This window comes from Balaenoptera physalus (genome assembly GCF_965194825.1).
Source record: "Balaenoptera physalus genome assembly, chromosome: 17".
Classification (NCBI taxonomy): Eukaryota; Metazoa; Chordata; class Mammalia; order Artiodactyla; family Balaenopteridae; genus Balaenoptera; species Balaenoptera physalus.
In genome coordinates this window covers 74,854,232-74,880,908 of record NC_138895.1, presented here as the reverse complement: position 1 = coordinate 74,880,908, position 26,677 = coordinate 74,854,232, and the positions used below count along the sequence as shown (strand labels likewise).

At 52.2% G+C, this 26,677-nt stretch overlaps 1 protein-coding gene and 2 long non-coding RNA genes across 3 annotated transcripts in view; all 3 read right to left on the bottom strand.

The window, feature by feature from the left end:
* The window catches only part of LOC309647128, a 467,593-nt gene that overhangs the window by 302,405 nt on the left and 138,511 nt on the right, over positions 1-26,677 (bottom strand). The gene's annotated exons all lie outside the window — the stretch shown is intronic.
* On the bottom strand, positions 1,917-5,048 carry LOC309647126. The gene is made up of 2 exons (XR_014255828.1): positions 4,784-5,048; positions 1,917-4,398 (listed from the first exon to the last, which is right to left on the bottom strand). It is a non-coding gene; the product is annotated as an uncharacterized lncRNA (long non-coding RNA).
* GSDMC (gasdermin C) lies at positions 16,197-19,189 on the bottom strand (the record flags this gene model as incomplete). Its single annotated transcript, XM_082433321.1, is given in 4 exon segments — positions 16,197-17,256; positions 17,258-17,419; positions 18,107-18,247; positions 19,094-19,189. Coding segments are annotated over 4 exon segments (534 nt in total). The 3' UTR covers positions 16,197-17,121.

The window sequence follows — 26,677 nt, the reverse complement described above, 5'->3', positions numbered from 1 at the left end:
TCTTGTCCATTAACATGTCTGGTTTTCCACAGATCCTAGAATTGTCCACAGCACCAGTTCTAACTACTTTCCTCAGTCTGTGAGGGTGTTAGGGAAAGCTGCCTAATTTTAATGATCCTATAACTGATTAATAAAAACTTACTGTGAGGAAGCACTGGTTTCTGAGTGGGCAGGCGATTAACTGTGTATCTGAAACCAAAACTAGTACCATAATTGTTGTAAACGTTGAGCGCCGGTATGGTGATAACTGCAGCAGTGTTCGCATCATTGTGTCAGTAAATAGTAAGTACTTGTCCAGAGCCCACCTAGACAGTGTCCTAGGACTGAAGATGGGTGCCGGGTGGGGACATCATGGAGGGGAGCAGCGGAGTTCTGGGTGTATAAAGAGGGCGCTCGGGTGAAGGAAGCCACGTGAGCAATAGCAAATGTTGGTATATAGCCTCCCAGTAGTATGTGATCTGAATATTGACACAAAACACCAGGATCTTTCAAGTACTGTTTTTGGAAAAATTTCTACATCTGTGGTTGTAGTAGAAACAGTGCGCCTTCAGTAGGTGGGATAGACCTGGGTTCAAATTTTATGTCACCAGTATTTATTCTTCCTATCCCCTTACCCAAGTGCAATTTGTTCCATATACTATTGCATACTTGGCTTTATTCACTTAATGAGAATCGTAGATTGCCCCACGTTTTTACCTAGACAGCATCCTCGTTCTCTGTGAATGCTGTGTGGTATTCCATTATATGCCTGTACCGTAATTCGCTAAACCAGTCCCTATCTGTGTTATTTCCAAACTACTGTCACTGTAAACAGTGATGTGAGGACAGACCTTGTACATACATCGTGCATGTACACAAATACCATGTCTCCTTCACTCTGCATCAAGTAACCCCGGCCACGCTAATCTTGCTGTTCCTCAAATGCAGTGAGGGTGCTGCACTGTCCAGGCCCTTGGCAGTGGCTGGTCCCCCTGTGGGGTGGCAGATGGGTCATACCCTGCGTCTTTGATCAGGTGTTATCCTCCCAGTGAGGCCTGCCTTCCCCGCCTCCTGTTTATAACGGCATCTGTTGGTCTGGTGGGGGAGTGGTCCTCCAGGGAGCATTTGGCAGCGAGAGGCTGGGAGGAGGGGCAGGGGCATGGAGGGTGGACCGCAGGACGGTCCATGTAGAGGAGAGTCTCCGCTGTACGGGTTCTGCTCCCTTTCTGCCCCTCACTCACTGGCTTTACGACTTCCCTGGGCCCCATTCTCCCCATCTGTTAAAGTCAATCTCCGTGGTCCCACCTCTGACCTGGAATAGCTGCTAAGACAACAGTGGCTTCCAGGCTGTGCCCCAGGTGCTTGGGGGAGGTCCTGAGAAGGGAGAGCTGCTCCAGGTGGTCAAAGGCAGAGGAGGCGCCTATGCACAGAGAGACGGCTTCCTCAGACTCCTACAGCCGCAGGGCAGCTCACCTATCCCAGCTCTGCTGCTGGCCCCAAGCTAACAGCTCCTGGAGCCCCTGACTTAGCTGCTGAAAGATTTCAGACAAGGATCATCCTGTGAGCGCCGATGAGTGGGCTCTCTAGAGGTCCTATAAAGGGAGGAAACCACTGTACGTAAGCATGCTATTCAAGGGGCACAAACATAGGGAGATATTGTTACCCCCGTTTTATAGATGAGGAAACATTCAGAGAGGTTAAGAAACTTGCCTAAGGTCACACAGCTACCGCTAGAACCACTGCTCAGTCTAAATCTACTGGTTTCAGGGCCCTTGCTGTCTGTTATGTTATTTTTCTCCATGTTTGATGCTGCTGCTGCTGCTGGAACTCTCAGTTTCTAGAACTAGTTTGATTTAATTAGATTGTTGGTTCAAGTTGTGACCACCTCTAATTTCAGGCAGAAGCTTGTTTTCAAGAAAGTTGAACTTAAAAATGTATGTGTTATGGAACAACATTTATTATTATGTTCACCAGACCACAAGAGAGAAGCCTTCATTGCCACTGGATGTCCATTCCCGCCCCTACAAAAGGAGAGATTCTTGCTGGGAGAGAAGATTGGCCAGTTTGTGTAATGAAGTTCAGAGAGGGGAGGGTGCGTGAGGAGGAAGAGGGGGATGGGAGGGGTTAAGGAGAAGTCAGGCAGGCGGAGGGGCGGTCAGAGGGGCTGGGGCAGCTGCAGGAGGTGAGGGGCTGGGAAAGGAAAGAGGATTTTCATGCAGACCATGTGTGTGGACTCATTTAATGCCCTTTAAGACATGTGAGTTGAACATTAATCCCTTTTAAATTACTTGTGGCTCATTAACTGATTAAAACATGGGCCTCTCTGAGCCCATAAGAGCAACATGCAAAAAGAAAGGCTTGATTAATGTGATGGACTGGACAACTGGCAATGAAGAGTGGAAAGCATCTATGTTCTTGCTCTCCCCACAAGGGGGAGCCCGTGTCCGCACTCTCCAGACGGAACTGAAGACGCTGAAATTTGGTGAAAGTGTGACGTTGGTGCATTATTTCCAGAATAGAGCTTTCCAGGGGTTGGTGTAACGTCTGCAAAGATTCCCTTGCCCAAAACCTCACTTCTCATGTTACAGAGAATGTTTGATGGCATACACATAATATATTACATATTTTAAAAGCAAGTTTATGAAACTATACATACCAAATTTTTCTGCAAGATAATTTATATGAATACATGGAAAAAATACTGAAAGGATAAACATCGGAATGTTATTTCTGGAGAATGGAATTAAGGAGATTAAAATGTTTTTCATACCTTTCTGAAACTTTATTATTATTATTATTTTATTTATTTATTTTTAAAGGTCTAGTTTTTAAGCCCCCCAGTCTGTGGTCTTTTTTTTTTTTTAATTTTATTTATTTATTTATTTATTTATGGCTGTGTTGGGTCTTCGTTTCTGTGCGAGGGCTTTCTCTAGTTGCGGCGAGCGGGGGCCACTCTTCATCGCGGTGCGCGGGCCTCTCACTATCACGGCCTCTCTTGTTGCGGAGCACAGGCTCCAGACGCGCAGGCTCAGTAGTTGTGGCTCACGGGCCTAGTCGCTCCGCGGCATGTGGGATCTTCCCAGACCAGGGCTCGAACCCGTGTCCCCTGCATTGGCAGGCAGACTCTCAACCACTGCGCCACCAGGGAAGCCCCCTATTATTATTTTTTTTTACAATGACCATTGTTTTGATTGTTAGGTTTTATCAGTAGACGAGAATATATAAAGTGATCCTGCTGAGAGTGGGCAAAACCAGCTGATCTGTCTGCCTCTGAGCGCTGTCTTCCTGAGGTCTGTTTCTGTCTGGGTGTGCTCTGCTAGGAGGAGCACGGAGCTGGGAGGCGGGAGAGCCGCTCTGCCCTGTGATGCGTGCTCAGGCGCTTCCCCTGCTCCCTGTGCACGCCCTTACACACGCGTGTGTGTGCCCACACCCCCCACTGCTCACACAAAGATGCACAGCCCTTGGCCTGCACCCCAGTCTGTAGTGGAATCCCTGAACGGTGCAGCTGGGTGACAACTGAGCAGTTTGATCCGTCACTCTCATTTTACAAATGGGAAAACTGAGGCTGAAGGAGAGCTGCAGGGAGCTGAAATTAAGGGGAGATTGTCCAAGTCCTTTGTTAACCTGGAGAAAGGTCTGGCAGCTTCTTCCAGAACAGTGATACTATTATTAATAATAACAACATCGCACAATAATAGCTGGCAGCCAGGCACTGTTCTGAGCACTTTATGTACAACTTTTAAAATCTTCGCTACAATCCCGTGAGCTAGGAATTCTTATCACCCCACTTTACGGGGGTAATTTTACAGGAGGAGGAAGCGCAGAGAAGGCCGGACGTGCTACCAGCTGTCGGTGGTGGAGCAGTGAATGGAGGCCAGGCTGTTCTGGGACCAGCCTCTACGGCCTCTCCAGGAAGAATCCTGATCCGAGGTAGGACCCTAGCCTAACTGGTGCCCCCCGCCTCAGATGTAGACAGGCAACTAAAGTCTGGGGGCCATCCTGTGAAGGAGAGAAGAGGGTGTGTGAGCCGGTCCCGGGGAGCCCCCCAGTCACCTGTGGCTGCCGGAGGGGCAGCTGCCTCCCGGCCCTGCACAGAGGCTCCAGGCCAACAGCTCCCTGGAGGCAGGGTGGCTGGGACCCTGGGGGAGGATGTGGCGCCCTTCTCAGGCATCAGCCCGGAGGGCTGCAGGGCCGGGGGCGGCCAGCAGCTGCAGCCCTGCGAGGGACACGTAGAGCGCAGACAGCTGTGGCACCAGGTCCCAGGTGAGTTGGCGGCGGGGCCCTGCGGCTCCAGCTCACAGCCCTCCACCAGGCTCCGGGTGAGGGCCACATCCTCTGCAGGGACGAGAGCACGGCCGGTGGGAGGGAGAAGGTTGTTTCCTCCATCTGGTTGAAGTCTGGCTCTAAGATGCTCGCCACCTGCAAGGAATCACCCAGAGTGAACAGATAGGTCTCCCAAGGCCGGGAGCAGTGGAACACCCCTCCGCTGAGGGTGGGAGCCTGGGGCCTCTGTTCCCCCGCCCTCCCTACAGCGAAGCCTCGGCCCTGGGGCCTTGCTCCCAGCAGAACTGTGGTTCCAAGTAACGCGCCCCCCAAAATGCTCTCCCCTGTGCTGCCTGCAGTCAGTGGTTTCCAACGCTCCCAGTGCCTCCCAGCCTTTGCATACGCTGTTCTGCCTGGACAGCCACCCCCTATCCTTCATCTGTTAATCCATGAACTGCGTGGAGGGGCCCCCGCTCTGGGAAACACCCCTGAGCTCCCACCGCCACCTACACAAGCTAAATCAGGCGCTGTCTGTAATCACCTGTTGGAGTGTCCCCTTGAGCAGCCTGTGAGGGACAGGGCTGCCTCTTCCCTCCGTGTTCTCGGGCCCTAGCAGAGGGCCGGGCACAAGGGAGGAGTCCAACGCCATCTGTGAATAAACCTGGGTGTAGCCCACCCGGCAGAGGCTGCTCAGGTCTGGGTACACAGAGGTCAGAGCCCAGCGCACACTCGCAGGTCTGTTTCCCTGGACATCCTCCCCACACCCCCTCCCCAGGTTCTCCCCAGCTCCAGCCGCTGAGGCAGGACCCCTCTCTCCAGGCACTGGGCCGGCAGGCAGTGTTGGGTGTCACTCAGCACTGCGGAGAGACGGGGTGGGGGGGTGAGGGCCACCAAGGGTCTGTGGCACCTGTGACTCCTCGTGGGCCTGGCAGCCCCGGCAGGAAGGGCTGGGATACAGGAGCCCTGAGCTGGGGAGAAGCCCCACCAGGTATCTCTGGGGCCATCTTTCCCCAGAAGATTCCAGAAGGTGGGAACTGTGCCTGCCTTCGAAGTGCTGCGTGGTCTTCAGTAAGACTACTCCCGTCCCCCTCAGTCTTCCTAAAACACAATCTGTTACGGGTGGATGGTGGGCTTCACTTACAAAAGGCGTTCATGTGTATTAGCTCGTCTTCTGGCCCGGTGGCTTTGCGATGTGGTTATTAAGCAGGACACAGTGCGACCTGCCCAGGGCTGCCCATAGCTGAGCCAGGACGAGAACCACGCCAGCCTGACCCCCAACGTGAGGCTCCAGCCATGAACAGCGTCTTTCCCCAGGCGCTCTTCTTCCCGACCCCAGCCCACAGGAGTCCTCTTACCTACTAGTGCTCCAAGAATGCAGAGGATGGCCCTGCCTTTCGAGGGTGACAGGCTGCCTGAGGGGTCCCGGAGGATGATTAGGAGGAGGCCCCCAGGGCCACCCAGCTGTCCCAGCACCCCAGTGTCCAGGGCCTGTTCCAGCTGCAGGAGAGCGGCGAGGAAGAGCGGAGAGGCAGCTGTGGGTCCCCCTCTGTCCACGTACTCTACCACCCAAGCTCCCGTCCCCATGCCCTGGGTCCCCAGCCCCTCATGATGCCAGTGAGGCTGGGACGAGCCTGAGTTCATTGCCAACAATGCTGAACCAAGGTCCCTCCTGGGGCTTCAGGGAACAAACGCTCAGGGAGATTCTGATATGACAGCTGGTACGGGGCAGCGCCCAGTCACCTCAGGGCCTTCCGAGGCCGTGTGCTACCAAGAGCCATAGCATGTCCCGTTCCTGCCCCTCATCCCCCTAGCCCATCCCCCTCTGTTCTGGATGCCAGCCCCCAGCCCGGGTCTGGCCGTTGAGCCCCTTACTGTGTCCTCGAGCTCCTGCAGTGCCCAAGGGTCCTGGAGCAGCTCTTGGAGGGCGCCCAGCAGCGGGTCCCGCAGCTCTGGGGGCAGCGTGGCCAGGTCCTGCAACTGGGCCCTAGCCTGCCTCTGCAGGCCCCGGAAGTCAGGCTCCTCACCTGGGGCCCAGCCAGAGGCCGTGCCTGTGGGGAGAGGCATCGGCGCCTGCCGGAGCCTTTCCCCGGGCTCCCTGCCCTGCGCCAGTCAGGCCCTGGTGTCCTGAACCTGACCAGGAGGTCCTGGGGTCACAGACCTGGCCCGGGGAAGCTCCCGTGTCAGGCAGAGCACACCTTTATGGGCTCACCTCTCCCTTCCTCCCTCCTTCCCTCCCCACCCCCCTTGCTTCCGTAAGCATTTTCTGAGCACCTACTACATAGCGGGCACCACCCACGGGGCTTATCCTCACCTCTCCCCTTTTCACCCACCTCACTCTCCTCCTCTCCTTCTTCCCCTCCTCACTCACCCTGCCCAGGGCTGATGCTTCAGCTCAAGGGAAGGCCACTTCTCTGCCCAAGGGCCTGCTGTGTGTCTGCTCCTCAGACCCCCCAGGCTGAGCCCCACCTCCGGCCAGTTGCCCCACTGGGATGGCTAGGACAGGGCTTCTCAGGCTCTAAGCGCCACGGCAGAGGTGGGTGGGTCTGGCAGAGTGGTCAGGCGCCCCCGCCTTCCCACTCCTGTCTTGTTAACAGTACAAACTGCCTCTTGAGAACCAACCTTCCAGGTACCGAATGCTGTCCAGACTTCATCACTGATCCTCCCGACCTGGTGAGAAAAGTCCCAGCCTCCCCGTTGTGTGGGTGTGGAGACCAAGACTGGAGCTGGAGCCAGCCTGCGACTCCTACACTCACCATCCTTCTCCCCACAGCCTGGTCCTGGTTTTTCCAGCTCATCTCCTTCCCACTGGGGAGAGAGCACACGGCCCTCCCTGCCCGAGTGACACGGGGTGACCGCATGGGGAGGGAAGGGACCCCAGTGAGGGGGTCAGGGCATTCTTCGGGGAAGGAGTGATCTCTGGCTGGGTTCCTGGGCTCCGGCAGGGGTCACTCACCTCCGCTGCTGTCTCTCCAGAGCTCTCCTTCAGGCAGGTACAGCACAGCTGCGTGGGAGCACAGGCAGGGAAAAGACAAGGGTCCCCAGGCCATGGGTGAGCAGGACCACCCCTGGCCCACGTGATTCTCTGTGCTAATTAGATAACACGACCCTTCCTCCAGTCACATACCCCCATCCCCGGCCCCGCGGGACAAGCAGGGCACACGCTGGTTTGTAAGCCCTCCCTGAGAGCTGGCCTCGGCAGCCCTTTGTGAAAGGCACATCCTTTCAGTATCTGCCTGGCTGGCTGCTTACTCAGGCCAACGAGGAAACGGCCTCCCTCTCCCGCTTCCTGCCCCACACTTGGACGCAGCCCCTGACCCCTCCCAGCCCTCCCAGAGGGAGAGTCGCGTCCCAGCTGTTCCTGCTCCTCCAGCCTCCACGTACCCCAGCGGTCCTCCTCCATCACCAGCTGCAGCACCCTGTAGGCCAAGACTGTGCCCCGTGGGATGGCCACCGTCTTCTCTTTGGCCATGGCGCTCTGACCCTGGAGCTGGGAGAGAGGCAGGGAGAACAGGACGTCGTGTCCACACAGGACGCTAGGGCCTGCAGGAAGGGGTCTCGGGGGCAGACAGGAGCAGGGGATGGGGGGACATGGGGGGAGGGACTGCGAGGGTCCCTCTTGATGACCAGGGCCTTCTGAGGTTGGTGGGGAGAGGGAGATCCAAAGGCAGGGGACACTCAGGCACAGCACAAACAGCCTTCTGCCAAATATGTTGCACACGAGGTATTTCCAAAAAACCCAAGGCACTCTGGGGTCAAAGCAGTACACACTGGCACGGTAAAAGTTCTACAAGTTCCCACCATAAAGAAATGAGTTTTATTTTGCCTCAGTAAGCATTGTCCAGAGTTTGGAGTGTTCGCTTTGGGAAAGGCTGAGCTGGAATCCTGGGGCCCTGCAGCTGGACAGCCGCCAAGCGATCTCGAAGTCGCCCTCCCTTGTTGGGCAGGTGGAAACCGAGGCACAGAGGGGCGGCTGTTGGGGGGTGCTGGGAAGCCGGGGCTCCTGATGTGGGCCAGTGGTGGCCCTGTTATCGCCCTGCTCCCACAGGAAAAGGGCTACTGACCGGTACTCACCTGCACGCCCGGGGATGGCGAGAGCTGGGGCCCAGAGCTGGTGCTGAGAGTACAACTCGGTGTGTGGGAGATGAGAGCCCCGGAGACCTAGACTCTAGCGTGGGGCCCAGCCTCCCCCCCGTCACAGTGGGGACCGGCGGTCCATGGGCGCTGAATGACCAGAGAGCAGAGCCGCGGAGGAGCAGGCCCGGGTCTTGAAGACAGGTGGAAGGAAAACTGACTGTCCTTGCACTCAGCACGTCTGGGCACTTTTCTCACATCGCTGCTTAATCCTCACCCCGATTCTGCAGCCCAGCTTCGTGGACCAGAGACGTCAAACTCAGAGAGTCAAGTGACTTGCCCAAGGCCACCCAGCCAGCCAGGGGCAGAGCTGGGATTCGCACCCAGACACGCCCCGTTCCAAAGCGGGTGCGAACCCCCCTGCACTGTGATACTACCCCCCGGCAGCAGGTAAGACTCACCTGGGAGAGTTAGAAGACCAGCAACTGGGTCCTAGTCCAGACCAGTTAAAACAGATTGTGTGTGCGTGTGTGTGTGCGTGTGCGTGCGTGTGTGTGTGTCTGGGTGCTGGTATTAAAAAAAAAAAAAATCAAAAAACAACACGACACCTCTCCAGGGGATTCTAAAACACAGCGTTGAGAACCACGACACAAGTGCCCAGGAACTCCACTCCTGGTTTAGAGGGGGCGCCTTCCAGGGGGCAGCTCTTTGGCAGGAGTTAGGGTGGAGGGGTGGGCCCCTTGCTGGCTTTCAGCACCCCCGGGACACCCCCTGCACCTTGAAACGGCTGGGCCGGAGGAGTGACAGCCGCCCCGCTCCGTCTCCTCGGCTGAGGCTCTGAAGCGTGGCGTCCTCTGCGGCCTCCACGGCCTCGTCGCCACACACAGGCTCGCCCTCTCCTTGCGGCTCTGCAGCTCCCTGAGGAACGAGGGCCGCGGAGTGCTCGGTCTCCTGCCAGGCGCGCGGGGTGTGGGCAGGAGGAGAGGCAGAGCTGGTGGGGCTGCTCTCCAGGGCTCCCCCGCTCAGGGGCCTTTCGAAGCGGGCATCCTGGACTCTGTGTTGCTGCAGGCAGCGGGAGGGGATGGCGGGCGGCTGGCCTGTCCGCCGGCCTAGAGTTCAGGGTCAGGTGGGCGAGGTCGCAAAGGGGAGAAACTGACGGAACTCTGAGACATCTGTCTTCTATAGGGTTTAAGATGTCCAGCCCAGAGGCTACCACTGGGCTTTCTGCCAGCTCAGTCGGGCAAAAGGCATACGTTCCTTGGCTCACGTGACATTTAGAAATTTTGAGATAATATTAAAACTGGTAGGTTTCACCAAAAAAATCCCATTTCTAGCTTCTCTCAAAAACCGGTGCCACTGAGCTCACATTCTTGCCTGGCAATAATCAGGTGCAGCTGAGACGCAGCTGCCAGCTTCAGGCAGGCGTGTGTCCCCCGCTTTGCTGGAGTCCCCACCACGCCCTGTTGCCTCACACCTGGCAGCTACCGCATTTCTGTTTCCTTTTCTGGCCTTAGAAACATCGGGGTTGAAATCTCTGACCTAGCATGAGTCCCTCTCACCGCCCACTCTCTCTTCCCTGGGCCCCTGGGTTCGCTGCTAATAGTGGACTCCCCCGTCCCAGCCCAGGCCTCAGAATGCTTCACTCGAGGCCTCGAGCTGGCAGGAGCCTTGGGCTCTTCTCTCCTGCCCCCTACGCTCCCCTCCAGCCCGGGGGACCTGTGCCCACAGAGAGGAGAGCCCAGCCCGCCTGGCTGATGTGCCCCAGCTCTCACCTCTTCTCCACCAGCGTCTCCCAGGTGTTGGGGGGAGCCCTGAGGGTCTGCACAGCCAGGGCAGAGCTGCGGCTCACCACGCCGCTCCCCGCCACGCTCCCCTGCAGCCCGGTGCCCACGCTCACGCCCCCCCGTCACGGCCCCTGCCACCATCTCCCGGAGGTGGATGGGTTCGCTGCGGCTCACCTCTGCGGGGAGAGAGGTCCAGGCTGAAGCCAGGGAGGCAGGGCTGAGTGTGGCTAAGCCTCAGCCTCGGGCTCCAGTTTGGCCTCCGCCACTTACTGGCTGGGTGTAACCCTGGGCAAGAAGCCACCTAACTCCTGGAGCCTCAGTTTCTCCATCTATAAAAGGGACGGAAGAATGACAGGGTCTTCCTCCAAGGGTGGTTGTCAGGATTAACTGAGGAATTGCCAACATGGTCTTTGACACACAGCAAGCACTTCATCCTTGTTAGCCATTACGGTGACTGAAATTATGATGATGATTAACTATCGCACAGCCGGGACAGGAGGAAGAAAACGGTTCATCCTTCGCCCACACGGAAGGCACCGGCCAGCCGGGGTGCCCGCGGTGTGGCTCCAGGCCAGGCAGGCCCGGGGGCTCTGTGTGCCCGGGAGGAGGGTGTCAGCTTTCTCACCCACGTGGATCTTTTTTCGAGCTGCCCTGCAGCCCCCCAACTCTGCCACCTGCCAGCCCCACCTGAAGGTACCCGGGATGGGGGAGCCGGGCTCCAGTGCATCCACGAGGGAGAAGTCCGTGGGGATGAGGGGGGCGTCCCAAGGCCACAGGTGGCGTCTGTGCTTCTTCCTCACCAGGCAGAAGGGGTGCAGGCGCAGGGCACTGGCCAGGCTGTCCACGGGCACCAGCTCGCCTTTCCTGTCCAGCTCTCTGACCAAGCTCTTGGTGCCCCTCGAGAACAGGGATGACATGTTCCTTGAGGGCTAAGAAGAGCGGGTGTCATCCAGGGCTGTGGATGCGGGGGCCTTGGTGAAGGCTGCCAGCCGGCTGAGCTTCTAACAGAGAGAGGAGTGGGGCGCCCTGGGAAGACCGCTCCCGATGCCTGCAGCTGGGTGCTAAAGTCAGCCTGTAGGTGGAAATCACAGGCGGTCAAACCCCCTGGAAACACCCCTCCAGTCATCCCCCCACCTGCCTGCACGGGACCCCAAGAAACTCGAGGACCAAGGACTCCTCAGTTTTGGAACAGCTGTTCCCCTGGGAATGTTACTCTATGTCTTGGTTTCCTCATCTATTAAGTGGAACTTTATGCATATTTACATAAAATATTTATAGATTATTATTATCTATAGTAATGCCCCCTCTGTGGGATTGTGACCAGGACCAACGAGCTGTTTGTAAAGAACCTAGAACAGCGCTGGCACAGGTTAATAAGCTGTTACCCTCTGCGGTCTGGCCCCGCCTCCTTTTCCCGGGTAGCGGGGCCCAGGCACGGTCCAAAGATGGGGAGAAGAGATGCGGGTGGAACAGGAAGGAAACAGGGAGTCCTCTCTTTTCCCAGTCCACATCATTGGGTTTCTGGGTAGATGCATCTAGGACGATCCTCTAACTACCCCTCCCTCCTCCGGACTCCAGTAGCGTTTTGTCCGTAGTCTTTGATAGCACTTGACCTTGCAGTGGGCACCTTACCTCGGAGGGCACTGGGAGCCACAGAGGGCTCATGAGCAGGGCAGCCGCACTGCACATCAGTGCCTGTGTTTTAGGAGGAGAGCTTGGGCAGCCGGGAGCCCAGCCGAGTGGAAAGGGAAGACGTGAAGAGCTTATATCCAGAGGGTGCGACCATGGGCTCCAGCCCGAGGGGACAGACTTGTCCCCTGCCGGGGGGAAGGGGGGTGGAGGGAAGTGAGGGGTTGACTTCTCCATTAGGCATGGTGCCCAGGGCCCACAAAAATGTTTTAATTTATTTAAAATCAGAAGAAAAACTTTTAGCTCTAAGAGAATGTCATAATACTTAATATTAGAATAGTCATCTGTATACCAATACACTTAAGGCCAAAGAGAAATTTAACGTATGGTTGGGAGTGGGCCAGTACAGTCTTAAATGGTAATTTTAATGTTTTTACGGAGGAAGGTGACCACGTGGCCGGGGTGCAGGAAGCAGCAGGAGGCAAAGGAGCGGCCCACAGACGTTCCTGCATCGGGCCTGCAGGGGGCGCCGGAGGCACGTTGCACGAGCGCGGGGAGGAGTCGCCGTCGGGCCCTCTAGGAAACGGTGAGGAATTCAGGGTGGGACCGTTGAGAGGACCCTGGGGGGACAGCCTGGGGCACGCGCCACCCCATGGGGGTTCAGCCTCATGGAGAGACAGAGAGAGACGCTCTCCAAAGGAGAGGGGTCCCGAGAAGGGAAGGAAGCTCGGGGAGAGGGCGGGGGGAGCCGGGGCTGACCTCCCCCGCGGGGCCTCTGTGGGGCGCCCTCGCGCTGAACCCCGCCGCGGCCTCAGGACCCGAGTCCGGCCTCCCACCCCGCGCCCCACCCAGTCCCTACCTGAGGCTCCGGGCCGGCTGTCCCCGCGAGCCGTGGCGTGGCGGCCGTGCCAGTCTTGGACCGCAGGCGGCGCCCCACGCAGGAACTCTCTAGGACCCCTGCCCAGGCCACGGTGTTTCCTGCCCGCGGTCGTGGCCCCTGGGGGGCGGGGTCTCCCACCCCTCCCTCTGACCCTGACCCTGACCTTGACCCTGACCCATGGAGGTGATTCTCCAGCTTTCAACAAGGGCGTTTAGACGTACGCTAATATTTATGCTCTGTCTTTCTTTCTTTAATCAAAGTTATACATTCACGTGGTTTAAAGAATCAAATGGTGCTCAAGTTCTTTTTTTTTAAACTTCAGACTCTCCCGTTCCCCGTCAGCCCCATCTCCTCCGTGGCTTCTCCCCAGAGGCATCGCTTTGAACTCTTTTTGTTGCTTGTCTTGGTAGCTGCCTCTGTTCTCTCTCTTTCTTAAAGGACTGTGTTGACACCATGCAATCCACACATTGGAAATGTACACTTCAGTGGCTCTTTAGTATATTCACAGCATTGTGGAACCTCCACTGCAGTCAATCCTAGAACATTTTTATCACCCCAACCACTGATGGACTTTATGGATTTGCCTATTCTAGATATTTCATATAAATGAATACAAGGGGGCAGTGGGGGAGGGAAGTGAGGGGCTGACTTCTCCATTAGGGCACGGTGTCCAGGGCCCACAAAATGTATTACGATAATACAAGATGTGGCCTTTTGTATCTGTCATCGATTAAATAAGAAGCTTGCTGAGTTGTAGGCATTATCCATGGACTTACACCAGGGAAGATGAGGATTTATGGCCCCCTCTTCCTCTACACCACACACGTCCCATCCCTCATCCTCTCAACAGAGTTACAATTCTCTTTGTTCTTTAATATTATTGTGACTCTGTAAATGCTACTCAGCTATTAGTAAACTAATTATTTTTCCTTTCCTGTAGGATTTTGATAGTTTCTCATCATCGTTTTTTTCTTTACTTTTTTTTTCCTGTTTTCTGTGTATTTATATCTAATTAAATCCAAACTCTGCCAAATGATTAAATCCCTTCCTATTATGTTCAGATTCAAGGTATTTTTTTAATTTAAATCAATTTCATCTTCCTGGAGAAATCTCTCCGGGACCCTTCCTGTCTGTTCAGGTCAGGGCTTTTTGTCCTCTGGCCTGGCACTGAATGTCATCCTGGGAATCCCCCTGTCTCTCTTCCACACTAAATCTCCTTTCTCAGTAGCCAGCGTCTTCCTCATGTTTCCTCTCTTTCACTTTGATGTATCACATCCTCTTACATCTTTCTGGAAAAGGGAACATGGGCAGTCATTGTTTTAAAAAACTTTGTTTGAAAATGCCCTTATTCTACCTTCAAACATGATATAGACTTGCAGACTGGAAATAATTTTCCATCAAAATTTAGGAAGACATTGCTCCATTGCCTCTAGTTTGCTGTGTGGTTGTATTGTAAAGTCATTCTCATATAAGATCTTTTGTAAATAACCTGTTTCTCCCCCTGGATTTTCACTTCATCCCACATGTTCTGAAATGTCCTCAAAATGTTTTGGTATGGGCTCATTTTCATGTATTTGTGTTAGGCACAAATATCAGTAGGTCTTTTTTCTTTTTTCTTTTTCATATTTATTTATTTATTCGGCTGCGCTGGGCCTTAGTTGCGGCGCGCAGGATCTTCGCTGCCACGTGTGGGATCCTCGTTGCGGCATCTTTAGTTGTGGCACGCGGGATCTAGTTCCCTGACTGGGGATCCAACTGGGGTCCCCTGCGTTGGGAGCGTGGAGTCTTAACCAGTGGACCACCAGGGAAGTCCCAGTAGGTTTTTCTCTTGTGCCAGGTCCCCAGGAAGAATCTTCTAGTCTCCTGCCTGCTACAGAAGCGCTGGGAGAAGGGAGTCAATTGGGAAAGACCACGCTCACAACTCCCAGCTTGGAGAGAAGGTGAGGAGAGCGGAGCGGTGCAGACTGTCTGGGGGGTGAACTGGAACTTTCTATGAAAAAAGGGCTCTCTGGCCACTTCTGTGCCCCACTTGTGACAGGAGAGACTTCTGGAATGTATCCTTTTGTTGTCTTTTTGCTGGATGGAAAGAGAAAAGAGGAAATGTTAAGCACCCAGAGTTAATTATCACGATCATTAACAAACAAAAAAAAATCCAAGGACATTTCAACACAGGAGAGAACAGAAAACGTGAGTTGGATAAGATCTTCTGGGGGAACAGGAGGAGGCTGAAGTGCCGTGCACCACTTTACAGGCTCTTAACCCAAGGCCAGAGTTTTGTTTTGTTTTTAGTATTTATTTATTTTTGGCTGCATCCGGTCTTAGTTGCGGCACACGGGATCTTCGTTGAGGCATGCAGGATCTTTCGTTGCGGCACATGGGATTCTCTCTAGTTGTGGTGTGCGGGCTCCAGAGCACGTGGGCCCTGTAGTTGCGGCATGCGGGCTCTCTAGTTGTGGCTCACAGGCTTAGTTGCTCCGCAGCATGTGGGATCTTAGTTCCCCGACCAGGGATCGAACCCGCGTCCCCTGCATTGGAAGGCGGATTCTTAACCACTGGACCGCCAGGGAAGTCCCGAGAGTTTTTAAAAATAAATCTTTTCCCCCTCGTCTGCTTGGCTGAGACGTTGTGGGGAGGGGAGAAACTGGATTGGAGGAGGGCAAGTCTGGGCATGGCTTCTGGGAAGAGGGGCGACACCGACCACAAGCAAGTGTTTGAGGGAAGCAAACCTGTATTAATGAAAAGTGATAGCCACGCCTGTAGCCGGTTCTCAGCGACGGAGTGTCTTGCCCAGGTGCTGACTCACCTCTTCTCCCGCAGGGAAGCCAGGTGAATGCTCTCAAGGAAGCTAAGGCCCCTGAGCCCCTCCCCCCCCACACACTGACCTCTCTGAAGACGCAGAGAGGTGTTCTGTGCGGAGAGAGAGGCAAATGCCTCTGCTGAGGTGAGGGAACCCAAGCCCGGGGCATTTAGCCAATCCATGCAAGACAGGACGGAGCCCAGGCCAGCCATCCAGGACTCCTCAGAGCCCAGGGGAGTCCTCTCCTTTTTCATGCCATGACCGTAGCCAGTAGGAACAGGCTCCAAACAATAATTTGCAGCAGCAGAGAAACAGGTCTCAGTTCTGGTGGTGGGGAAGAAAGAAACACTTACTACCCTGCCGTCTTTGTGCAGATAGAGGGTTTGGACAGAGCCACTCAGGCTGGGGACGAGCAAGATGAATAAAAAAAGGGTGACACGGCATCTGTGCAAACACTATAGGGAAAAAAGACAGTGGAAGAATCCATTCAGGTAGAAAAGTTAGGTTAAAGAAAAGCACACCGGGACTTCCCTGGTGGCGCAGTGGTTAGGGATCCGCCTGCCAATGCAGGGGACACGGGTTCGAGCCCTGGTCCGGGAAGATCCCACATGCCGTGGAGCAACTAAGCCCGTGAGCCACAACTACTGAAGCCCGCACACCTAGAGCCCATGCTCTGCAACAAGAGAAGCCACGCCAATGAGAGACCTGTGCACCCCAACGAAGAGTAGCCCCCCTCGCTGCAACTAGAGAAAGCCCGCACGCAGCAGTGAAGACCCAGTGCAGCCAAAAATAATTAATTAAAAAAAAAGAAAAGTACACAGTATCTTTATTTTGTATCGAAGCAAAATCATCTCAATAAAGCAAGACCTCAAAGATGAGAAGATGAAACAACAGAATTAAGTGAAAAGGGAGATTGCAAAGCTGAGGAAACAAATTGAATATCAGAATGACAATTTCTGAACTAATAAATTAGAAAAGCAATAGAATGATAATTGCAGTTGAGGGTTGAAATCACAGATATCAAGGAAAGACCTGCTATGATCTCAGAGAAAGCAAAGGGAAAAAGGAGAGATTAGCGCAATTAGACAAGATACAATGTATTTAGAGGACCCAAAGGACATTTGGTGACTGAAACAGAGAATTCAACAAACAAAATGTATAACGTGTTTAGTGATATGAGTGAATCTTCCTTAAATGATGAAGAACCTAATCCACAGCTCAGAAGGCACAGTCAGGAAAACTCACAGGATGACTGATGGACACACAGATATAATTGTGTGTATGTGGGGGGGGGGATTTTTATTTTGAAACAATTCCAGACATACAAAAACATTTCAAGAATAAAAAAGAACTCCTGTTTTAAATATTTCACCACATTTCCTTGATCACATATTTATCCATCCATCAATTCACCTTATTTTCTGATACATTTCAAAGTAAGTTACAGACATCAGTACACTTTACCCAGTACAATTCAGAGTGCATATTAACGAGAGTTCAATATTTGTGTAATTGCTTTGAAGTAAAATTAACATGCAGTAAAGTGCTCACATCTTTAGATGCTCTTTGCTGAGTTTTGACAAACACGTAAACCTTTTACAAGATACAGAGTATCTCCGTCACCCCAGAATGTTCCCTCGAGTCTTTGTTGGTCCCTGTCCCCCCAAACTGGAGAGGCAGAGAAGCATGGCCCCAGGCTCCCTGGGCACCAAGGATGCTCACCGCGCAGACGGGGGTGTGGCCAGGCCTCTCTGGACTGAGCGCCCCGGGGAAGGCTCAGGCCTCGGCAGCTGCTGCAGCGCTGAGAGGGACCCGTACAGGGTGAGCAAGGGCTTCTCGGCCTCCAGGCCCCCCGGTCCCCTCGGGGCTGTCGGGAGCCACCCTCAGGTTGCGCTCCTCCAGCAGGCTGAAGGTGACGGCCACCCCCTCTTCCTGCAGCGTGGTGAGGAGCTTGGGGTCCAGGGTGAAGGGGATGTTCCAAGGGTACTTGAAGTTGGGCTCCAGGATGCTCTTCACCTGGAAGAAATGAGGTCAGGTGTTGCAGGTCAGCCTTTGAGATCGGGAGACAAAACCTTCTGTCCCAAGAGCCAGGGGCCTCACCGGGTCATGGAAGAGGCAAAGTCATGGAGTCAAGGGGACCAGGAGTCTCGTCCTGTCCTGTCCTGTGATCAGTGTGATCTTGGCTATGTTATTGGAAATTGTTGCGCTTTGGTTCTTCAGCTGCTAAATGGTGATACTAACATTGACCTTGCAGAATAGTAGTATCTGGAATTACATGTGTATGTGTACGTGTGTGCAATGTGTGTGTGTATGTGCATACGTCTGTGCACACATATGTGCTCACGTATACATGTATGTGGAGAGAGAAAGAGCAATTTGCAAATGGTAACTGTGTGAGAAAAGCAGAGGTGTTTCAGATCCCCTGAGCCCCCCACACTTGTATTCCTATGTGGCTCTTTTAGAACTGTGGGTGCCCTCTGCTGGGGTTGCCATGGAGACGGAGACCCCCCCTGAGGTAGACTCACACCCACCGGCCTTGCTCCCCAGAGGGAGAGGCAGCCGGAGAACTCCCGGTGGCCACACGGGATCCTTTCTCCCCTCTCAGCAGAATCTTATGTCACCTCTCTTTCCTCAGGACCATTCTTATCCCTGGTCCCCTCACCCCCATCCCTGGAGGCTGGCCCCTGGGGATTGATTTCTTACCAGCTCCCGCTGCTGGAGCAGGGTCCTCTTCTCCATGGACCAGGCCTGTAGCTCATGTTGGGTGCCACTCAGCACTGGGAACGAGGGGACATCTGGGGAGAGAGAGTGACGAGGAGTCAGATTTTTCTTCCCTACTGTGAACTAGGAGACCCCATGAGGGGGGAACCCGAAGGCAGAGGAATAAAACCCGTTCGACTTGAAAGTCAAGTTCCCTCCTCCTGCTCTTGGGATGGTCTCCAGGACGCTACATAACATGGTCCAGGGGGTGGGATTCTAGGCTGGAGCCTGGAATCATCCACACCCAGTGACAGGTTGGATGAACTTGGGCTGGTCTTTCTAGATCCCGGGCTGGTTCTGTATCGTATGGTGAATTTATCTCGCTGACCCCTCCTGACCTTGGAGAGAGGTGTGATGTGAGAGGAAAACCATGGTATTACAAGGGTTTTAGAGAGGTGGGTGGCATCTAACCCCGTCCTTTTTGGGTCTAGAGGCCAAATTTGTGACGTTCCCATATTTCCCTCAAATCACTCTTACCCAATATGGCTTTAAGGCGGTAAATGATGTGCAGTCTTAACGTGAGCCATAGAGTTCTTGAGTCCTCTTGCATCTCACTTAGGAAGGTGCCACCAAAGCCGTCCAGATGATCCAGGGGGCCCCGATCCAACGATAGGAAACCGGTATTATTAGTAATACAGCAACAGCAATAATTGTAATAGCAATAGTGATGTTGTTTTGCAGTTTTGCCAGTATCTTTTGAGTCTACAAGTGATTAACCAAGGTGGGAGGGGGTGGGATCTTCACCTCCCCCCAGATTCCAAGCAGCTTCAGCATGTGGGCTGCATGCCCTGGACCTGGTCCTTGTGCCTGGACCAGCGTTTGGGACCCCCTTCTGCAGCCCTCCTTCCCCATGTATCTTGGCAGTCTATCTCCTAAACCTGCCCCTTCACAACTTTGATCAGCCTTAGGTAGAGTGGGACCCCCCCCCGCCATGTCCATGAGGTCCTGCAGAGCCTCTCGGTCCTTGAGCCTGGCCAGGATATTATGGAGAATAGCATCCTGAATGTCCTTTGGGACCTGGGCCATTGCCTCCATTTCCCTGGAAACCTCCTTTTGTAAGTGCTTGAAGTCTGTCCTCAGGCACCAATATCAACCAGAAAATGGGGACAGTTCTCTGATTAGAACGTCCGTGGTGTGATAAGTCAGGCACCTCCATCTCGTTTATCTACCAACCAAAAACATCTCTGCAGGTGGCATGTTTGAGCTCTGGGGATGGAGCTATCATGATAGGCTAAATAGATGGGCAATCCTAGTGCTCTGAAGGGACCCCGGGGGGTAGAAGGCAGGGAGGAGAGAAGGAGATTCTGGAAAGAGGTCTTGGGAAGTGGAAGAAAATGACCAAGTGCTCTTTTCTGGGACACGTCTAGAATAACGTGGATTCTAGCGTTGGGCTCTAGAGATGAGAATCTTAGGTGCTCTGGGCTCAGTTTCCACATCTGTTTAGTGGGAAGGTTATGAGGATTAAATGAGTTCATGTATGTAAAATGCTTGGGGGGAGTACTTGGCACACATGAACTACCCTCCTTATCATGTAATTCTGCCTGTATCGTCTATGACCCAACACAAAATTAAGCAAGGAATGGAGTTGGGGGTTCTCTGCTTCTCCTAGGAGACTTCAGGTGTCCTCCAGCTGACCTGCTGAGAGGGAGAGGTCCAGTGAGGCAGACATTTCTGTTTGGTCCACGGCCGTATCCCCACTGCTCAGAATAGTGCCTGTTCCCCAATAAGTCTTCAACAAGTGTTTGTTGCGTGCATGCACGAATGAATGAATGAATGAATGGGGCTGAACAAAGCGTCGATTTGGAAGTAGAGCTCAGTTTTGTAAGTTGCATGCAAGCCACCTTTTGGGTAGTTGGCTTTTCAGTTTCCCACCCAGGAAGTCCCAGCTTCCCTCTTAATAAACACTGACCTTGGCCAGTGGGTTCCTGTATTCTTCCTGGAAAGAGAGTCACAAGTGATCATCTCCCTTTCTCATTCCCCAACTTTACTTTTGAGACATTTTGGAGAGTCCTGCCCTACTAACGCCTTCTCCCTTTTGCTTAACCTCTTCCTGCCCCCATCCCCGTCTGTCCCTCCCCCTCCTTGGCCGTGTGGAACCCCTCCCATTCCACAGAAACTAGGGCCAGGCCCCAGGACAGTGGTGGCAAAGGCAGGGGCCATCTGCCCTGCTCTCCAGACGTATGTGTGCCGTTAGGACCCATCCCCCATCCCAGGAAACACACACTCACCCATTGGGAGGATGGGACCTCTCATGGTGCCTAGAAGAGAAATTAAATCCCTACCTAAGAGTTAGTCTCTGAAGGCACTCGGTTTCTCTGACCTTCTGCCCCCTACTTCCCTGACCCCTGTCCCCTTTCTATCCACCCCTTCCCTTTGCCCAGGGGGCCAGACCCAGTGACTTGGGTAAGGACAGCAGAGGCAATCACATGGCATTCTGGTTGTGACAAGAGGCCTCAGGGAGGGATCAGATCCCACTTTTCTGGCTGTAAAATCACCCACTCACCCATCGCTGATTGCAGCTGACCCTCTTCTGGAAAGATAAGCAGAAGGACTCACTCACCAAGAGTTAACCTCCGCTCCCCCAAGACACACACACACACACACACACACACGCACACCCCGGTATTCAAAGGAGAAAGGTGGCTTCCTCTGTGGCCCCAAGAGTCTATGGCTTGTAAAAGAAGCGATTGGCAGGCTGTGGAGGAGGAGGTTAGTTTCCCTCTGGGTCTGCTGGCTGAACACCTTGCATGGCTCTTATTAGCATCCAGAGGGGGTCAGAGTTCAGTGGGGCCCTAGATGTAGACAGAGAACCTGCCCAGCTCAGGAACTCACCTTCTGGAAAGGTTTTCCGCTTATCATCATCTGAGATGAAAAGAATGTCTGGATGGGGAAGAAGCCAGGTCAGGAGAGCCCAGGTTATTCCTGGTGGAGGCATCAGATCCCACTTTCCCTCCTCCCCCCACCTCTCTAACTGCCCCCCCCGGCCTTATTTCTTACCTCTCAACACCATCAGCTGACACAATGCCTGAAGACATGGAGCCTTAGCAAATACCGTCCCCCGCCCCGTGACTCTACTTCAGGGTTCAGAGGAGAAAGGTGGCTGTGCCTGTGGCCAGGGGCTGTGTCTGGGTCAAGCGCACAGGAGACTAGGAGGCAGTGGAGGAGCCTGGCTGGGGGAATCTTCCCTGTGGGGCTGAGCCCCTTGCAGGGCTGCTGTTAGCATCCGGAGGGGGTCAGAGTTCAGCAGGGCCCGAGGTGTAGGAGGAGAACCTGCCCAGCTCTGGAACTCACCTTCCGGAAAGGTTTTCCACTTGTGATCATCTGAGATGAGAAGAACGTCTGGATGGGGAGGAAGCCAGGTCAGGAGAGCCCAGGTTATTCCTGCTGCATCCTTTCACCTCCCTGCACCTGTGGTCCCCCCCAGCCCATCCCCAGCTTCCTCCCCAGATCAGGTGGGGCAGCTTTCCTCAGTGTGGCCTGGGGACCCCTTGCATCAGAATCACCTGGGATGATTGTTAAAACTCAGAATCCCTGACCTCACTGTTTCTTCTGAATCAGATTCTCTAAAGAGAAACCTGGAACCTGCACGTTAAATAAGCACCTCACGTGATCATCATGCCCTCTGACCTAGAGGACTGTTATGGAAACGGTCTCATAAATGGAGACCCCATAGATCATGGTGCCATAATATCCAGGGAGAAGAGAGCTCCAAGAAGAGAATAATCAAGTGTGTGTTCCTTGGTGATGTACATGGGGTAAATTCACTGGAGGACAGACTCCAGTGGGTCGAGGTGTGAGTGCCAGGGAGGGGGTGAGGACACAGGGTGTAGGAGATTCTTAAGGAAGTTTCTATGAGGGGCAAGTGGGTGGGAGGAGGGGATCACTGGAGGAGGAGGACACTTGGGTGAGGGGGTTTATGAGCTGGCAGAGACCTGATCGTGTTGTCTCTGAAGGATCCAGGTGACCTGGAGATGATGAAGATATGCTTGTGTCCATCCCTTTGTCAGACATTTTTCTCTAATCTTCACATCAACTCTGGAGAGATGGTCTCATTTCCAGTATACAGATGCGAAGGCTGTGTAAGAACACATACAAATTAAAAATATGAGGCTTATTTCTCCCAGTTGAAAATCAGGGAAGAGATTTCCTTCCCCTCCTTTTCCTTAGAACCTTTATTGTAGAAAACTTGGGTAAAAGTGTAAGCACTTTCTCCTCTCTTGGAAATGTATATAAATCCTTTTGAAAACTCAGCTTTAAGACCCAGGAAAGTCTTTCTCAAGGACCTGAGAACTATTCTTTGAAATGTAAGCACCTAGTATCACCTCTCCCAGTTTCTGTGGAAGGGCAGAACCTAAATTCAGTGGGCATGTGCTCCGGGGTACAAATCTGCTTCCTCTTGTAAAAGTTAAAAGTTTGTTTTTCTTCTGGATAAAACCAATTAGCTAACAGGTGGTCACTTCGATTACCAGGTAAAGTCAGGATAAACTACGTGTGATAGACGGTTCTGTCAAGGCTTCTTACCGGAGGACTAGTTATTATTTATCTTGAAAATAAGTCTATGTAATTGGTTGTATCTGTGGGGCTATGTATGCAAGGGTGAGATTTCTTTCTGTTTTTGCAATCTTTTAGTGGATTGCTTATGACAGGCACCACATTCTGTTTTAATGCTTATTCAATGATAACATTATTTTCTTTCTCTATTACCTTCGTGGACAGATTTTCTGGATTGGGAGATTCTAATTATATTTCCCCAACAGCTGAAACCCAATGAGGGATTCACATTTTTACCAGTTACACAGCAAGTGCTCTGGCAAATGATTGATCTGTTATGCACATTATTTCCCTTTTTGGTTTGTTATGAGGATTAAATTAGTTCATGTAGGTCCAATGTTTACTGCACTGGACAACATTGTAATGTTCCTTCTCTTCACCCTTAGGCCTTAATTTTGTTAATATCAAGCAAGCCCCACTCCTCCCCTAGCTTTAGGACCCAAAAGCTTTAGCTTTTTCAACACATGACTTGCAGGCACTTCTGTGAGGTTAACCTTTCATCTAAGTTCATTCTGTTCATACTTTCCAACACTTGCAAAAACACGATATTGTTGAAAATGAGGATCCATTTTTCTCCTCCCTTAATTAAAAGCACTTTATCATTCCTCATGACCTTTAATAACACTACCTTCTCCTGGTGCCCTCAGCACAGTCTCTGACCTCTGACTAACTCTTGGGTGGGGAATTTAGTTTTTGCTTCTAGGCACCATGAGAGGTCCCATCCTCCGAATAGGTGAGTGTGTGTTTGCTGGGATGGGGGGTGTGGTCCTAATGGCACATATACGTCCGGAGAGCAGGGCAGATGGCCCCTGCCTTTGCCACCGCTGCCCCGAGGCCTGGCCCTAGTTTCTGTGGAATGGGAGGGGTCCTAGGAGGTGGAGGGATGGTCCAGGATGGGGGCAGGAAGAGGTTAAATGAGAGGGAGGAGGTGGTAGGAGGGCAGGACCCTCCAAATATCTCAAAAGTAAATTGAGGATGAGGAAAGAGATGATTACTTGTATTACTTGTGACTCTCTGTCCAAGAAGAATATAGGAACCCCTTTGGCAAGGTGAGTGTTTATGAAGAGCGAACCTGGGGTTTCCTGGGTGGAAAACCATAAGACTGATTTCCCAACTTGGAGATGACCATGAAAACTGAGATGACTCAGAAAACTGGGTTCTACTTCCACGAAACAAACATTTGTTGAGGACTTGTTATAGCTGTTTTGCTTTTTTTGAGTATAGCCATCCTGGTGGGTATGAATTGATATTTCATTGTCATTTTGATTTGCATTTTGCTGATGGCTTATGATGTTGAGCATCTTTTCAAATTCTTGTTTGTCATTCATATTATATCCTTTGGATAAATATCTAATCAAATCTTTAACAATTTGATGATGGAATGAATATTTAGAGTGATGTAGAACAAGACTGGGTAAGGGATCTGACCCAGCTGGGTTTAAGTTTATGGCTTGTGCCCCTGGGTTCTGGTAGTGCTATGCTTTGAAAAGCAGTGGCTGACAGGCTTGGGGGAGGAGGATCTTTTATAAGTTTTGGGGCATATTGAATTGGAAAAGTCTGTGAGATCTCCCAGTGAAGGTGTAGCTTCAAATAGGTAGCGTGAAGTAATGGTCTTGGAGTTGAGAAGTTGGGTTGATGATGTGAATTTGGGAGAGATTGCTCTATAAATGGTAATTGAAGGCATGAGGGTAGATAAGGTTGATCTAGATCTAGAGGCAATATATGGAAGAAGTGTATCCGAGACCAATTCTGAGGTTCCCCAACATTTAAGGGTGGTTGGAGAAGGTTGAACCAGGAAAGGAAGCTAAAAATGAGGTGGTATGGTGGGCAGAATTCTTCACAGCAGTCCCCAAGATTCCACGCCTTGGTCCCCAGATCCTGTGACGGTGACTTCACTCATGGGATTATGTTATGTTATATGGCACGGCTGGTCTTAAAGCACAGTGCTATCCTGATGGGTCTAACCTAATCAAATACATCCTTAAAAGCGGAGAATTTCCTTCAGCTGATGGCAGAACAATTCAAAGGAATTCCAAGCATGAGATGGATTCCACAAGCTGTTGCTAATCTTGAAGATGGAGGGGCCACGTGAGAAGGAATATGGGCAACCATAAGGAGTGGAGAATGAGGCCCCCAGCAGACAGTCGGCAAGGAAATGCGGACCTCAGTCCTACAGCCTCAAGGAACTGGATTCTGCCTGAATGAGCTTGGAAGCAAATTCTTCCCAGAGCCTCCAGGACCTTGACATTGACCTTGTGAGACCCTCAGCAAAGACCCCAGGCAAGTTTGTCTGGAATCCTGATCTACGGACTGTGAGGTAATAAATAAATGTTGCTAACAAATTGTTAACAAATTACCACCAGCTGCTAAACTGGTGGTAGTTTGTTAAACAACAACAGAGAACGAATGCAGATGGCTAAAGCTAGGAGGAAACACCAGGGAGGAATCACCCATGTTGTGGAAGGGGTGTTTTTCAAGAAGGAGAAAGTGGCCGAAAGATTTGAATGCTGCTGAGAAATGTAAAAAAGTGAATTAAACATACACATGAGATTTAGCTACGTGGATGTCGTTTGGGGAGGTTAGCAAGATCTGTTTGTGTGGAGTGATGGGCCCTGAAGTCTCGTCGCCGTGCACTGAGAAATAGTGGCAGGTGTAGACGTTTCTAAAGTTCCCTTCCTGTTGGTGGGGAAAAGAAGATCGTTATAAGGCAGTAAGTAACTCGAGGGGGTTGAAGAGTTGGGCGAGAACTTTTTCTTCATTTGAGCGAGATTAAACGCTGATGGGAACTATCAGTGAAGAGGGAGAGGTTGAAAATACGGGAGAGATGAGGGATGCAGGTGAGTTATTTTGTGATTTTTCCTTCCTTTTTGTGAAATGAGTTTTTTTCAACTAGACGATTTCTAGTTATTTCTAAGGTGCTCCTGTTCTGTGATTATCGTCTTCACTTTTAGCTAAACTCTCATTCTTGCTTCGGCTCTTACAAATCTTTGGGAACTTCCTTCTGTTAAAGTCAAACTTTTTGTATTCTGTTGGCCATCTCTCTTGCTCCCCAAATACATTCCAAGGAGTCCGTAGGGATGTGTTCCCTCTGAATGCTGTAGGGGAGAATCCTTCCTCACCTCTTTTAGCTTCCAGTGGTCACTGACAATCTTTGAAATTCCTTAGCTTGTGGCTGCATCACGCTGGTCTCTGACTCCATCTTCACACGGCCTTCTTCCTTGTGTGTCTTTGTGTCTCTTCTTATAAAGACACCAGTCATATTGGATTTAGGGTCTACTCTTATCCAGGATGGCCTCTTCTTAGCTTAACTCATTACATCCGCAAAGATTCTATTTCCCAAATAAGGTCACATTTTGGGGGTCCAGGTGGATGTGAATTTCCTGTCTTCAGGGAAGTGAGCTTTCCTGACTTCAGGGGCCACGTGGGTAAATAAACCCGTGAAGGGATGTGCATGTCTATACCGGGCATGTGGGAGAGTTTGGCAGCAGACTAAGGAGATAGGGGGTGCCCCCCCATAAAGCCATTTCAAACACTGCTCTGGACATGCACACACAAAATCTGAGCTGCTGAACCTGGGCTTGCAGGCTGCCAGTTGCGGATCCCTCATGCGCCAGAGGAACAAATTTGTCCCAAGCAAAATTTGTCTCCCAGTTCAAAGTCAGTGGAGACTCTGGCTGCTGGTGGGGGAATGGGTCAGAAGGGTAGGGAGAACATTGAAGAAGTTTCTCTAGTTGTCCAGGCACTAGATGGTAGGAGCTTAAAAAGGGAATATACCGAATTATAGTTTAAATAGATCCCAGGAGGACCTTGGAGCGTAATTTTGTTTTTTGAAACTTTATTGGTATATAGGATTACATCTTTGTGGTTCATCTAATGAAAGACAGTGACTGACAATATTATCTCACGCATGTCCAATTTATGCCAGAGGGTGGCAGCATTGTCAAGCAGCTGGAAGCTTGTTGG